The following is a 14,868-nucleotide window of genomic DNA, read 5'->3' on the forward strand; positions in this document are numbered from 1 at the left end:
AGATAGAACATTACTGCTGTACCATAAAAGTCAGTCTCTAAGACTGCACATAATACACTACAAGGATGCTTTGATACCACTTACCACACACATCTCTACCTTGTTGTATTCAGACTTACCCCATACATTTCTGCCTTATTGTATTCAGACTTACCCCACACCACTCTGCCGTATTTTATTTACACTTACCCCACACACATCTGCCTTATTGTATTCAGATTTACCCCACACATCTTTGCCTTATTGTATTCTGACGTATCCCACACCACTCTGCCTCATTCTTTTTACACTTACCCCACACATCTCTACCTTATTGTATTCAGACTTACCACACACGTTTCTGTTTTATTGTATTCAGACTTACCCCACACCACTCTGCTGTAATGTATTTACACTCACCACACCACACCTTTGCCTTACTGTATTCAGACTTACCCCATACATCTCAGCCTTATTGTATTTACACTTACCCCACACATCTCTGCCTTACTGTATTTCAGACTTACCCGACACCACCCTGCCGTATTGTATTTACACCTACCTAACACAGCTATGCCTTTTGTGTCACACTAACATGCCTTATTGAATATACATTCTCAATATGTTTGATGTACTTGCTTTCATAAAATATGAAAAAGTATTTAAAGAAAAGGCTAACGACAACTGTCCAAGTCTTACTTTACAAACAGCTCAGCAATTTAAGGAAATAAACAACGTTGCTGCTGGCTATGTACGAGTCCTTAGATGGAAACACTGACTGCTGGCAGTGTGTGATTCTTTAGATGTAATCACTGACTAATTGCAATGAACGAATCCGTAGATGTAAACACTGTCTGCTTGCAATGTGTGATTCTTTAGTTAGAAATACTGGCTAATCGCAATGCGTGTGTCTTAAGTTGGAATCACTGACTGCTTGCAATGAGTGATTCTTTAGTTGGAAACACTGAGTAATCGCATTGCGTGAGTCTTTAGATGTAATCATTGAGTGATCCATTGGTTACCCTACACAGTGACACTGAGTTAGCCATTGGGTATCTCACTCTGTGACACAGAGTTAGCCATTGGGTGTCTCACTCAGTGACACTGGTGGAATGGTGGAGGAAGAACCCGGGAAAACCCTGGAAAGAAGCACGAGAAGCTACTGGCAAGCTTTCTCACATACCCACATTGGCTGAATCCGATACTCGAACCCAAGCAGACAGAGGTGAGATGGCAGTGATCCGTAACGGACAGCGCATTAGTCCACTTGGCCACTCGGGGCCCCCACGATATGAATAAGATATAAATATGATATGAGTAAGATATTCATATGTCATGAATAAGATATACATACATGAAAAAGATCTGATATGGTACTGTACCACAAAAGATAGATTACTGTCTGATACTCCTGGAATATAGCTGCAGAAAATGAATACAAAACTGCATGATTATGCTTTCATATAATACGATTATATTTTTCAAATATATTCATGAACATAGTAATAAATCCTGCATTTGCATTTACATACTATAGATGCTAAGAAATATACATACATCAAGTTACAAGAGCGAAGAAAAAATAATATGTAAGAATTTACTGTATATACTTATGATATATACTAAGGAATAAACAAAAATATTGCATATACAATTATATCACATATTAAGGAAAATAACCAGTTAAGTTGCATGAACAAGAAATGCACACTTGCATCCTTTAAATTACATGGGACATATTACGTGTATAAAGCATGTTATGCTTTGGAAAATTAACGTAGCTTTAACAATTTTTCAGTTATATCACTACGATGTTGTTGTTGTTATTGTTATTGTAGGGTTTAACGCCATTTTTCAGCACACAATAGGCTATACATGGCGTCCAGTATTAATGGTGGAGGAAGAACCCGAGAAAAATCCCAGAAAGAACCAACGACCCACGAGAAGCTACTGGCAAGCTTTCTCACATACCCACATTGGCTGAATCTGAGACTCGGACCCACGCAGACAGAGGTGAGATGGCAGTGATCCGTAACGGAAAGCGCTTTAGACCACTCGGCCACTACGATGTCCGCAGTGAGGCAGTTTACAGTAACGTCAAAGACTGGGCACATACATGTAGCATCATGTTCCACCCTGTCATCTTATCCTGACACCAGGCCAACCATTGATAACACTAACCTTTTATTGCCGAGCGCTAAGCATGGGAGCTGGTAGTACCATTTTTTTATAAGACTTTGGTAGGACCGGGGTTGGAACTTGTTGATGTCCCACACCCGGGGCGAACGCTCATTACTACCACTCACGCCGCCGTATTGGTCCATAAAGCATGTTGCATATGTACACAAAACATATGCATTCTTCTACTTGAGCAATAACTGTATTAATTTAGAGTCAAAATTATAATTCTCTGCCAGCAAATGTTTCATGTAAATGTCAATGTCAATGATACTACATCATTCGGCTACATGTTGGAATATTGCTTCTAAGCTGGTAAAGTGTTAAAAGTAAAATCCATGTTTCACATATTCCATGCCATCTACTTGAGTTACGTGTTAGTGACAGAATTAACACTTATGGTATGCTCAAACACACGCATTTTCTGAACTCTGTACAGAATTCTCTGGAAATAAAATTTATCATGACACTTCTATGGTTTACATTATTTCAATAAATGATGTATATGTGAATATTTGGTTTATCATGCCACTACTATGATTTGCAATGTATATTTGCTTTAATGAGATATACGTGTAAGATGTTTCAACTGTATCATGAGACTAATATGAATTACAGTGTGTTTGTTTGAATAATATATATGTGTACTATATGTCTACATTGGTCTACATTGGGCTGCACTTTATTATAAGTAACTGAGTTACACTCTATTCAAACTAAGTTTGCTACACTTCATAATAACCAACTAAGCTGCACTGTATAATAACTGATTTGGCCACACGGTATAATAATTCGTTTATCTTTCATTATAGTCCAAATTCAGGCATTATAATTGGATTTGTATGAAAACATAATGTATCACTTCTCATACATTTTTAAAGACACATACTCATTCCATTCCTTCATTCTAAGATTAATATACAGATGTTAGAGACATATACTCATTCCATTCCTTCATTCTAAGATTAATATACAAATGTTAGAGACACATACTCATTCCATTCCTTCATTCTAAGGTTAATATACAGATGTTAGAGACACACTCATTCCATTCCTTCATTCTAAGATTAATATACAGATGTTAGAGACACATACTCATTCCATTCCTTCATTCTAAGATTAATATACAGATGTTAGAGACACACTCATTCCATTCCTTCATTCTAAGATTAATATACAGATGTTAGAGACACACACTCATTCCATTCCTTCATTCTAAGATTAATATACAGATGTTAGAGACACATACTCATTCCATTCCTTCATTCTAAGATTAATATACAGATGTTAGAGACACATACTCATTCCATTCCTTCATTCTAAGATTAATATACAGATGTTAGAGACACATACTCATTCCATTCCTTCATTCTAAGATTAATATACAGATGTTAGAGACACACACTCATTCCATTCCTTCATTCTAAGATTAATATACAGATGTTAGAGACACATACTCATTCCATTCCTTCATTCTAAGATTAATATACAGATGTTAGAGACACATACTCATTCCATTCCTTCATTCTAAGATTAATATACAGATGTTAGAGACACACACTCATTCCATTCCTTCATTCTAAGATTAATATACAGATGTTAGAGACACACACTCATTCCATTCCTTCATTCTAAGATTAATATACAGATGTTAGAGACACACACTCATTCCATTCCTTCATTCTAAGATTAATATACAGATGTTAGAGACACATACTCATTCCATTCCTTCATTCTAAGATTAATATACAGATGTTAGAGACACATACTCATTCCATTCCTTCATTCTAAGATTAATATACCGATGTTAGAGACACATACTCATTCCATTCCTTCATTCTAAGATTAATATACAGATGTTAGAGACACATACTCATTCCATTCCTTCATTCTAAGATTAATATACAGATGTTAGAGACACATACTCATTCCATTCCTTCATTCTAAGATTAATATACAGATGTTAGAGACACATACTCATTCCATTCCTTCATTCTAAGATTAATATACAGATGTTAGAGACACATACTCATTCCATTCCTTCATTCTAAGATTAATATACAAATGTTAGAGACACACACTCATTCCATTCCTTCATTCTAAGATTAATATACAAATGTTAGAGACACACACTCATTCCATTCCTTCATTCTAAGGTTAATATACAGATGTTAGAGACACAGTCATTCCATTCCTTCATTCTAAGATTAATATACAGATGTTAGAGACACACACTCATTCCATTCCTTCATTCTAAGATTAATATACAGATGTTAGAGACACACACTCATTCCATTCCTTCATTCTAAGATTAATATACAGATGTTAGAGACACACTCATTCCATTCCTTCATTCTAAGATTAATATACAGATGTTAGAGACACACACTCATTCCATTCCTTCATTCTAAGATTAATATACAGATGTTAGAGACACACACTCATTCCATTCCTTCATTCTAAGATTAATATACAGATGTTAGAGACACATACTCATTCCATTCCTTCATTCTAAGATTAATATACAGATGTTAGAGACACATACTCATTCCATTCCTTCATTCTAAGATTAATATACAGATGTTAGAGACACATACTCATTCCATTCCTTCATTCTAAGATTAATATACAGATGTTAGAGACACATACTCATTCCATTCCTTCATTCTAAGGTTAATATACAGATGTTAGAAACACATACTCATTCCATTCCTTCATTCTAAGATTAATATACAGATGTTAGAGACACATACTCATTCCATTCCTTCATTCTAAGAATAAAATACAGATGTTAGAGACATACACTCATTCCATTCCTTCATGCTAAGATTAAAACGCACATGTCGAGAATACGTACCCAATCAGAATAATTTAGGAGAACTGCTACAACCTTTTAAGTCCAGCCGTCACAGGCTAAACAACTATAAAGTTGTAGGTGTATTATGATTGGATAAATATTCTTGAAGAAACTCGGTTTCTTCTTTAAATACATTACTTAATGATAATATTGTAGGTGAATAGGTACGAGGTGGAGGGAGATACGCCACTTTACCCAGAAGATGCCATCTCTGGTGTCATAAGCTATGTGACACAGTTTATAGATAACCTGATTTGAAAAGACTCTGTCGACAAAAGGGAAAAAATATAGGTCGCAAATCCAGTAGACGTCATAAAGCCACTTCTGTTTGAAGATGTCAAACACTCTGGAAGTGTAACCTTTTGTTACACAGTTAATGGTTCCTCCAGATCGAGTTGAGCCTGTTAGGATGAAAGCTCTCTGATAGGAACTGGATAAGTGTGTCAAGATCCCCATCGCATGGCATTGGTAATGGTTGTGAAGAGTTAATTCATATGCAAAAACTTTGGTGACTAGTTCTAACATCATGAGCCAATATGCGACACAAACTCATCATTGTGGGTTACGTCTGATATGCGGGACATATAGCCCACTTTATTCAGGATGAAAATGACTAGATTGATATATCATCCTCCACCTCTTGAAGGTAAATGCAGGCGTGATCTCCCTCAATGCAACCGCTCGATATTTCTGAAATACCTTGAGATGAAGTGACCAGGATAGATGGAAATTACTATTAATATCGGATTCCTTATGATCGGGAGCCTGTTCTTGGTAATGAAAGCAGCGGGCCTCGTGTGCAATATTGTTCCATTATGTTGGAAATGCAAATAGATGGGTCAACCAAAAAGAATTGTAATGCAGATTTGCTTGCTAAATGCCAAACTATTTGAGGAGGCAGGACTTATATGATAAGTGCGCTAACTAAGCTCTTGAGAGCAGTTCATAAGGGTCTTATCCCATAATAAATTCCACTTGGGCAGATGTCCAGTGTCATTGACCAGGTAAACTCTAAATAAATAGAAGATCAGATAGGTCTTTAATTTGTCCAATACACTCTCTTCCATGATAAAATATGGTATGCCAGTGATCGGGGAACAGTAGATCTAACCGTAATCTGTGTTAACTGTTTCTGATCGAGGAGCCATATAAACTTAGCTATTGTAGTGTGGATACCTCATTTGGAATAAAGTACTCCACTGAGAATATATTCGATTGCCGTCGTTGGCTTCTAAGGTGGATGGCCATTTCACCTGAGAGATTCTCTACCTCTGGTTGTGAAAACTGTTCTTAAGAGCGTTTCAGAAGATTCTAACGTGTTGATTCAGTAACTCTGGGTTGGGGCGAATCGCCTGCCATTGTGGTTGCTTAACGTAGATGACAGGATACTGCGATTACTGGTGATTATGTTGCTAGATTGACCATTTTCATCCAATATTCCTCATTTGAGTTTAGTAATCAAGATGAGGAAGCAGTAAAGTTTGTTTCCCATATCAGGTTCTGGACCTATGGTGTTAGAGAAGTGTATACATTCAGCCATTCCAGTCTATATAAAGCATCAATTATCCAGGTCGTTGGGTCTAGGACTTTTGAGACAAAGGTTGTATTTTAGCATTCCACCTTCTCACCAATATACATCATACATGATCCCATCGAGAATCTATCTTATGAGACTGAGGGATGAAGAGACCAGTCTGTTTTATTAGTTGTTTCATGCAGAACCTAGGATATGTCAAACTTAAACCCAAATTGTCATTGGGGCACCACTTTAGAAAGTCCCACTCAAGAACACAAGGGTCGGAGTGCTTGTTCAACTTTGCTTTTGAGATAAGTCACGACGGTGAAGTTATCCGACAAAATGAATACTCCATTCCCATGTATGTTCATCAGCTAACATAGTACAGGCTTTATACAACAGTTTCTATTTCGATGATGTTGACATGTAACTTATGATCCTGGGGGGGGGGATATGCTCCTATGTGAGTCTAAAATGGTAGGGGACTAGCTCCCCAGCCCTCTGCATTCTCATCTGCAGCGATAGTGATTGTCAGAGTGCCTTTGAGATGCAACATCATATGGTTGCCAATTGTGAGAGACGGTCCAATGGTCAAGAGTTCAGTCTCCACCTGGACCATGTAATCATAGTTATGGGAACCAAATAAAATGACCAAGGACTAATGGCTCCAAAAAGGCACGGAACTTACCTTTGCATGAATTCAAGTCTCTTTCCCGGGGGACACATTGTCTCTTATTTTAATGTTGATTCGGGACTTAGCTGACCAAATCTTTAAATCATATGAGTTCGGATGTGTTCTCCTTGAAACGAGCTTGAGAATGAAAGGATGGTAACACGTGAAGTCGTGTGCTGCTCCAAAATGTAACTTGTTTGCTGCTTGTAAGTTGTTGTAGGTGACTCACATAACTTCTAGAAGCCATTTAAGTTAGGGCATGAAATAATGTCTCCTTCAAGTTCACACCGATTCCATAGTCTCCACAATGGGCGGCATTAGGACCATTTGTTGTATTTCTATACAAACCCAAAAGTGTAACCGTGTTGATTGAATGTGCTTATTTTGAGGATTAAGTAAAGGAATGTTCAAAGGTTGAGTAGGTGCACTTAACGTGATACAGAGTTACCATGAAAATATTGCCGAGTTCCACGTCGTCATGGTAAATCTTACCCATTCAGCCACAAAATATTGGAGCCTTCTCCCTACCTGGATCTGAGATAAGGGTGGGATGGGTAGCCTGTATGTCTGTATGTCTGTCATGGAGATAGGGATGGTCTTGTGGAACACTGATGAAAATGACCTCCCTCTGACTCTTCGCTTAGTTCTGGAGTTATTGCACTGTGTCCCAATGGCATTTGCTCTAGGAATGTCCGTGCGAACGTGCTGGTTGTCTTGGAAATCCCGCCGTTATATCTGCGACTGAGAGGGATGGTGACTTAATGCACATTCTGTCAACCTGATCATAAAACGAAGAGAATAGATGATGAAGGTTAAGACCGTATCTTGGGCCATGATTGGTCAGAAAGGTGGAGATAGCGAGCAATGTATCGTTTCCTCATGTTGCAAGTTCGTAGTTGATATTATGGATATAATTTGTTGTGCCTCTGTGTTATGAATTGGACATATCTATGAATATGCTCTCGCTAATACTGGTGGGATCTGAGGTGGAAGGATGTTAGCATGTGGCATGTATATTGAGGATCGTCATAATATCAGATGCAAGGTTGACCTCACAAGTCTCAATGTTGCGATTCATCTCATGAGTATTTAATTGGAACACATATAAGGCATTTATTATATAACACACCCGCAGACGCCTGAAACACATATTTGATGATGTTATCAGTCCTACAGTGTCAGTAACTGCTCAGATTGTGGAAGCAACTAAAAGTAGAAACTTCTGTAGACAATTTCACCTGATGCTAGAACTGTAGAACAAGCAGATGACGTAGAAAAAGGAGGACAGAACTCCTATGGGATTGGTCAGGAAACTTAGTCCAAGCCTCCAAGGCCGAGTTTCGCTCATCAAAGTACAATCTAATAATGACAAGAAAACTGAAATGTCCGGTTGAGCCTGATCACATTACGTCTAATGTGTCGCTAAGTAGAGTCTCTCGGGTGGCAGCAGTTTTAGGGCGAGTAAAGAGACATCTCTCAAAAACCGAGGTCCCAAGATGGACATCGTATGCCGGAAGTTTTGAAGTTCTATGTGGGTAAAATTATTCCATAAGTGCCTATTTAAACAGTACTCCTTTCACAGGAGTGCCCAAAGGTACTATGCAATTATACTGATCCATGAGAGTGTCTGTATATACTCTTTGTCGTCCGCGGTATGTGCTTAGTAGCACTATGCAAGTTAGAATGGTCTTTGTGTAACTGGTTTCATGAAGTGGGTTCTTTGGTATTATAGAACTAAGATGGGCGTCATATGCAGGATGAACCTTCAGCATTATGAAAGTTGTGGAACTGGACCAGTTCGTTTCTGGTGGCTGATACTCTGTGCTAATGTTTAGTCATGGTCCATTGTAATCAGAGTTATATGGTCATGTCCGGTCGTGAAGGAAATTGGCCATCATGGCTGGCATGATGATGTCCAGTTCTTGAGGGTGGGAAGGGGTGCGAGATATTGATCCACGTACCAGGTCCATACACTGATAAATCGAGACTATCAACTGATGCTTGTTGCTGGTCTCCTTCTCGCTGCCCATAAATGATAAGGCATGAACACTTATATGTATTCCCCGAATGATAAGCGGTGAAAATTAAATATGTTGTGTGGTTATCGGACTGGTCTCTCCCATGGTCTAAATCTGCAAAACAAAACAGCTGTCCCTATATACATTCAGTGTAGGGAGTGTCCTGCTTTTTGATGTTGCAAGAATCCGTGCAGGGTTATTCACTATGATAAATATCTGCAGGAGGCACACATGACCTGTACAGTCGATAATTATAGCCTCAGTATTAATATTAAGAAAATGGTCACTAAATAATCAATTATAGGTCACAAATAACATGTAGGCATGTTAAAATGACTGCCTGTAAGGCAGAATCATAGAAGCGTCGTGTATGTACAAACAAGAGTTCTAGAAACAACTTAAACTTAGAAAGGCCAGTTGCTCTATTGTGTATGCAAATAAAATCAGTTAAGCGTCGCAGGCAGTAACATGCATGAACTGGACACCAATGAGTAAACCATGTATAATAAACTTACCTGTACTTATCCGACCAAGTCGGAAGCTATATAGTAATATAAACAGAGTTTCTATATTACACACAAAAACCTGCAAAGAAATTAAGACACTGAATCACCGTATTGATACTCAAGAAACAAATGTGGTACAATATCCATTGTGAAACAATTTGTCCCTGTAAGGAATTGACCAATGGCGTTATGTTCAGGCAAAATCAAGAGCATGTCATATATACAACTATGAATGTGTGATAGCAGATGGCCTAATCAAGGCAATGACGAGTCAATATGTAATATAAATTCTCAGTTATACAGGTAAATTCAGTAAAACTTGGTGCACATAAATTAGTATTGCATTGGCATAGAAAACTTACCTCTTTGTATCAAGTCCTTGCGAAAATCATACATATGAGTTTTCTAAAACCCACTACAGACTTGTATGCATATATAAATTAAAGCTATAGCCATAACTCTCGTGAAATTGCATAGGCTATCCATGCAAGTACATAAATAGTATTAAGTGATGGCAAATTGGTAATTGCAAAGGCAGAACTTTGACGTCATAAAAAGAAAGAAAAGTTGTAAATAAAAATGGAAAATAATTTCCTTTTGAAGCGAAGAGTCCTCAAGTATGTCAATGGAGAACTCCAGAAATATGGTAGAGGTGTTTGCGAGGTCGCTCATGAGGAGAGAGTGTTGCTTGGTACAAACAGAAGTAGTAGCTGAGTTATTCAAGTGACATGGTGCTAATCCCCATGAAAAGGGGAGATGAATCTACCCAACCAACACATAGGTGGGCAAATAATGTTTAGTGCAGTAATAGCCCTCCTAAGGTACTGTGTTTGACCAATGTATTTAATGAAGAAAAACAGGAATTCGATTCCTTCATTCTCAGATTACTATGAATGTTTTAAAGACAGCCATTCCCTTATTTCATTCTAACATTCATATACACGTTTTAAATACACACATTCATCCCCTTCCTTTATTCTAAGATTAATATGCACGTTTTAAAGAAGCAACCGCTCCATTCATTCAGTCTAATATTAATAATATTTTAATATCTACCTGAATCTTCAACAAGAATATCGGCATGTTATATGACTCAAAATGGTCATCTCATGGGAATAACATAATACTAATCTTGTGATTTTGTAGCTCCCATACGGGGGAATATTCTTTTCGGATCATCTGATTTTGATAAGGAGCATTAAAACCACCGTTCAAGTTAAAATTATTTACAAATTATTTACAAACTGCCTTACATGGATATAAAAATTTGGTCCGAAGTTCCATGTTGTTTCTTCTTATGTTACACAGTTTTGTAATTCTAACAAAAATAGTTACTGATGTATTCAGTAGCTTTTCACAATGTTCAACTTCAAAAAGGTTCATAATACACACACAAGATTTGTCCAGTACCGATTAGCATTCGGCTGGTGGGCCAAAGAGACTTCAAGAAGACCAAGGAAGACCTCAAAAACATCCACTGAAGACGTAGCACATGGAGGATTGGTGAACTCTTCATCAGAGGATTTGGTTTGTTTCAGGTGGTAAAGTGTTTCTGTTGCACAAAAATAATAGTTTAAGTCTGATATTGCACATGTTATGATATTTGATATGGTAAATGCTATGATACTTATGTTACTACACTGTTATGGTACATGTTATAATGTTAGACTGATATGGTACATGTTATGATATTAGACTGATATGGTACATGTTATGATATTTGATATGGTAAATGATATGATATTTATGATACTAAACTGTTATGGTACATGTTACAATGTTTGACTGATATGGTACATGTTAGGCTATCAGACTGATATGGTACATGTTACAATATTGGATTTGATATGGTACATATTACGTTATTAGACTGACATGATACATGTTATGATATTAGACTGATGTGGTGCATGCGACAATATTAGACTGATATGGTAAATATTAATATATTAGACTGACATGGCACATGTTACGATATTTACTCTATTAGCTTCTTCTTGCAAAGAAGGTAGGATAAAGTGGGAAATTGCAATTTTACCATCATACCATCTTTCTTTTGCCTCCAGTAGGTTCCTATGTTCACTCAACGTATGATATAGTACAATACTGTAGGTGTAAGACTACAAGGGATGGTGTTTGGGTAGATATGAGTAAAAGAAAAGGTGGAGAGGTGTTCCTGTATTCACTGACACAAGTAAATTCGATGAATTTCTATACTGTGCCTACCAGAGTTCATCTTGTAACACTTATAGTGACATCACCATGAAGTTATCTTAAATTCTGCATGATGAACTCGGTGTGGCCTTAGTGAAAGTGCTATATTTATTATGGGCAGAAATGCTCATAGGATAAAGTAATTATGTCACAACGTACGTGTGAATATTTATAAGTAATCTTGACCTTGAAGATATGACCTTGACTATGGTATATGTCATGCCATCAAATTGAAACATAGGTGTTCAGAGGTTTAACCTGTAGAGAATGATGTGATTTCGAATTATGAAGCAGACAACAAATGAACTGAAAATATTGACAACTTTGATGGTTAAAGTAGTACATGATCAAAATGAATTAAAGGGACATAATTTGGAAAATATTGATACTCATGTCTTTTTCATATCATGAAGAAATACCAATATTCTTCTAAATGCATGTAATCCAACACCCTCTAATACATGTAATCCAACATCCTCTAACACATGTAATCCAACATCATCTAATACATGTAATCCAACATCCTCTAATACATGTAATCCAACATCCTCTAATACATGTAATCCAACATCCTCTAACACATGTAATCCAACATCCTCTAATACATGTAATCCAACATCCTCAAGTACATATCGTTCTAAATGCATGAAATCCAATATCCTTTTAATCCATGTAGTTTTATCTATAAATATTTTAAATAAAGATCCAATATCCTTCTAGGTATGTGTAATCTAATATCCTTCAATAAAGGAGGATTAACTCATCCGTGTCATCTCTACCTGACTCTGGATAAGAAAAGACCCTCAGAAGCCACATGATTGGTCATCTGTGTGTCTAATTGTCTTGAAAACCGGTTCCGATACCTGATATTACTGGTAGAGTCAAATGACATTTGAATTTAAGTAGTGTCATGCATTTATCCTTTAGATATAATAAAACTGACCTAACTGCAAAGCTTAACGGACGTTTGATGGATGGACAGACACAAATATTTACTATTATTGTCATGTGGCACAATATTAACAAAAGAGAAGAAAGAGAATAACGAATTGAATGATATTTTGTCATGTGGCAAAGAAATTATTAATAGTAACAAAAGAGAAGGCTACTATCTTTAAAGGGTAACGTAACAAATGAACGTGACCTTGAAGATGGACTAATGTAAATGTATACATACCCAGAAAGGAAGTCAACAGTGAACAATATATTGGAACCAATAGTAAATATACCTTGAAATGATGTCAACAGTGGAAACCGTGTGGTTACCAATATCAATGTATACATACCCAGAATGGAGGTCAGAACTGACAACCATGAAGGAACCAATATCAGAGTTTACATAACAAGAAAGGAAGTTACCAGTGAAAACCATGAAGGAACCAGTAACAAAGAATACATAACCTGAAAGGAAGTCAATATGAAAACCGTGAAGGAACCAATATCAAAGTATACATAATCGGAAAGGAAGTCAACAGCGAAACTATGCAGGAACCAAGAGTATACATACAAAGAAGGGGATTTAACTGTGAAAACGTTGATAAAACCAATATTATACATAGCCAGAAAAAAGGTAAATGGCAAAAACGATGCTGGCACCTAGAATATACATTATACATACCCAGAATGGATGTCAACAGTGAATACCATTTGGAAGCAATATCAATACATACTTACTCTGAAAGGAAGTCATGGTGAAAACCATTTTGGAATGTATAGTATAATTACCAAGAAATGACGTGAGCAGTGAAAACAATGTTCAAACAAACATAGTACATTCCCAAAATGGAACTCAACAGTGAAAACCAAGCTGCAATACAATATGCATACCCGAAAGGGATGTAAACAGCAAAAACCAGATTGGCACCAGTAGTATAGATGTACATAATGGAAGTCAAGAGTGAAAACCATGTTGTGACAAACTGCATACATTCTGACAAAGGAAGCCAAACAGTAAAAAACATGTTGGAACTAGTAGTATGCATACCTAGAAAGAACATAAACAGCACAAAACCAGGTTGTTACCTGTAGTATACATACCCAGAAAGGAATTCAACAATAAAAGCCATGTTGTATCCAATAGTATCCATCCTCAGAAAGAAGTTGACAGTGGAAATCATGTCAGAACCAATATCAAAATATACATAGTTACCCAGAAATAAAATCATTCATGAAAACCATGTTGGAACCAAATACATACATACCTCAAAAGGAAGTAATTACTATACATTGGATACCTTCTCTGTGGTGAGAGTGGTCATGATTATGTGTGCAGACTTTCACTGCCACCTGCATGCATACGAATGTTGACCACATTCTTCTCATGAATGTACAATGGACGTCTGTCTCCATGTCTACAGGTTCTGAACAGCCTCCATGGCAATCCGAACCTTTTCTTTTGCATCTAGAAGAAAAGTAAGAAGAAATGTTTCATTTTGGCTCCAAGTTTGATTAGGTACTACAGATATCATTTTGAGTAGTACAGTGTAAAAAGAATGGAAAACCATTTACACAAGATTTGTGTTCTGTCCAATCTGTAACATGATAACTGAGGTATCACCCTCTAACTTATCTGCAAGTGCGTACCCCCCCCCCATAGGTATCTTGCAACCATTAGTATCAACATAAACGAAATTTGTTGAACTTATCGAATATAATCAGTGAAAAAAATCTCATAATTGTGGCCCTTCTTTTTTTCACCCCACTCTAAAGGAACCGATGGAAATAAATCAGTACTACTAAGCCCATAAATAAGAACAAGTTGCCAGATGCTTTCAATCTATCAATAAGGACAAGTAGACATTGCTTTCAATCAGAGCCACAAAGCCAAAAAAATAACAAGAAAACACTGATTTCAATCAATGCTACAAAGTCCATCAAAAAGGACAAGTAGACTAGTTGCCTTCAATCTAACTCCTAAGCCCATCAAT

The 14,868-nt window shown here is 36.9% G+C and overlaps 1 protein-coding gene across 1 annotated transcript in view; it reads right to left on the bottom strand.

The window, feature by feature from the left end:
• Positions 1-4,647: 4,647 nt before the first annotated feature.
• LOC149807434 (uncharacterized) overlaps positions 4,648-14,868 on the bottom strand; it is a 69,351-nt gene continuing 59,130 nt past the window's right edge. The window contains exons 14-15 of the mRNA XM_089955461.1: positions 14,143-14,342; positions 4,648-11,279 (exon numbers count right to left, since the gene is read on the bottom strand). Of these exons, the coding sequence (XP_089811587.1) occupies positions 14,293-14,342 (50 nt within the window). The 3' untranslated portion in view covers positions 4,648-11,279; positions 14,143-14,292. The remainder of the gene's footprint in view (positions 11,280-14,142; positions 14,343-14,868) is intronic.

The sequence above is a fragment of the Sinohyriopsis cumingii genome, chromosome 1 (assembly GCF_028554795.1).
Source record: "Sinohyriopsis cumingii isolate HCF-2022 chromosome 1, ASM2855479v2, whole genome shotgun sequence".
In the NCBI taxonomy this organism is placed as follows: Eukaryota; Metazoa; Mollusca; class Bivalvia; order Unionida; family Unionidae; genus Sinohyriopsis; species Sinohyriopsis cumingii.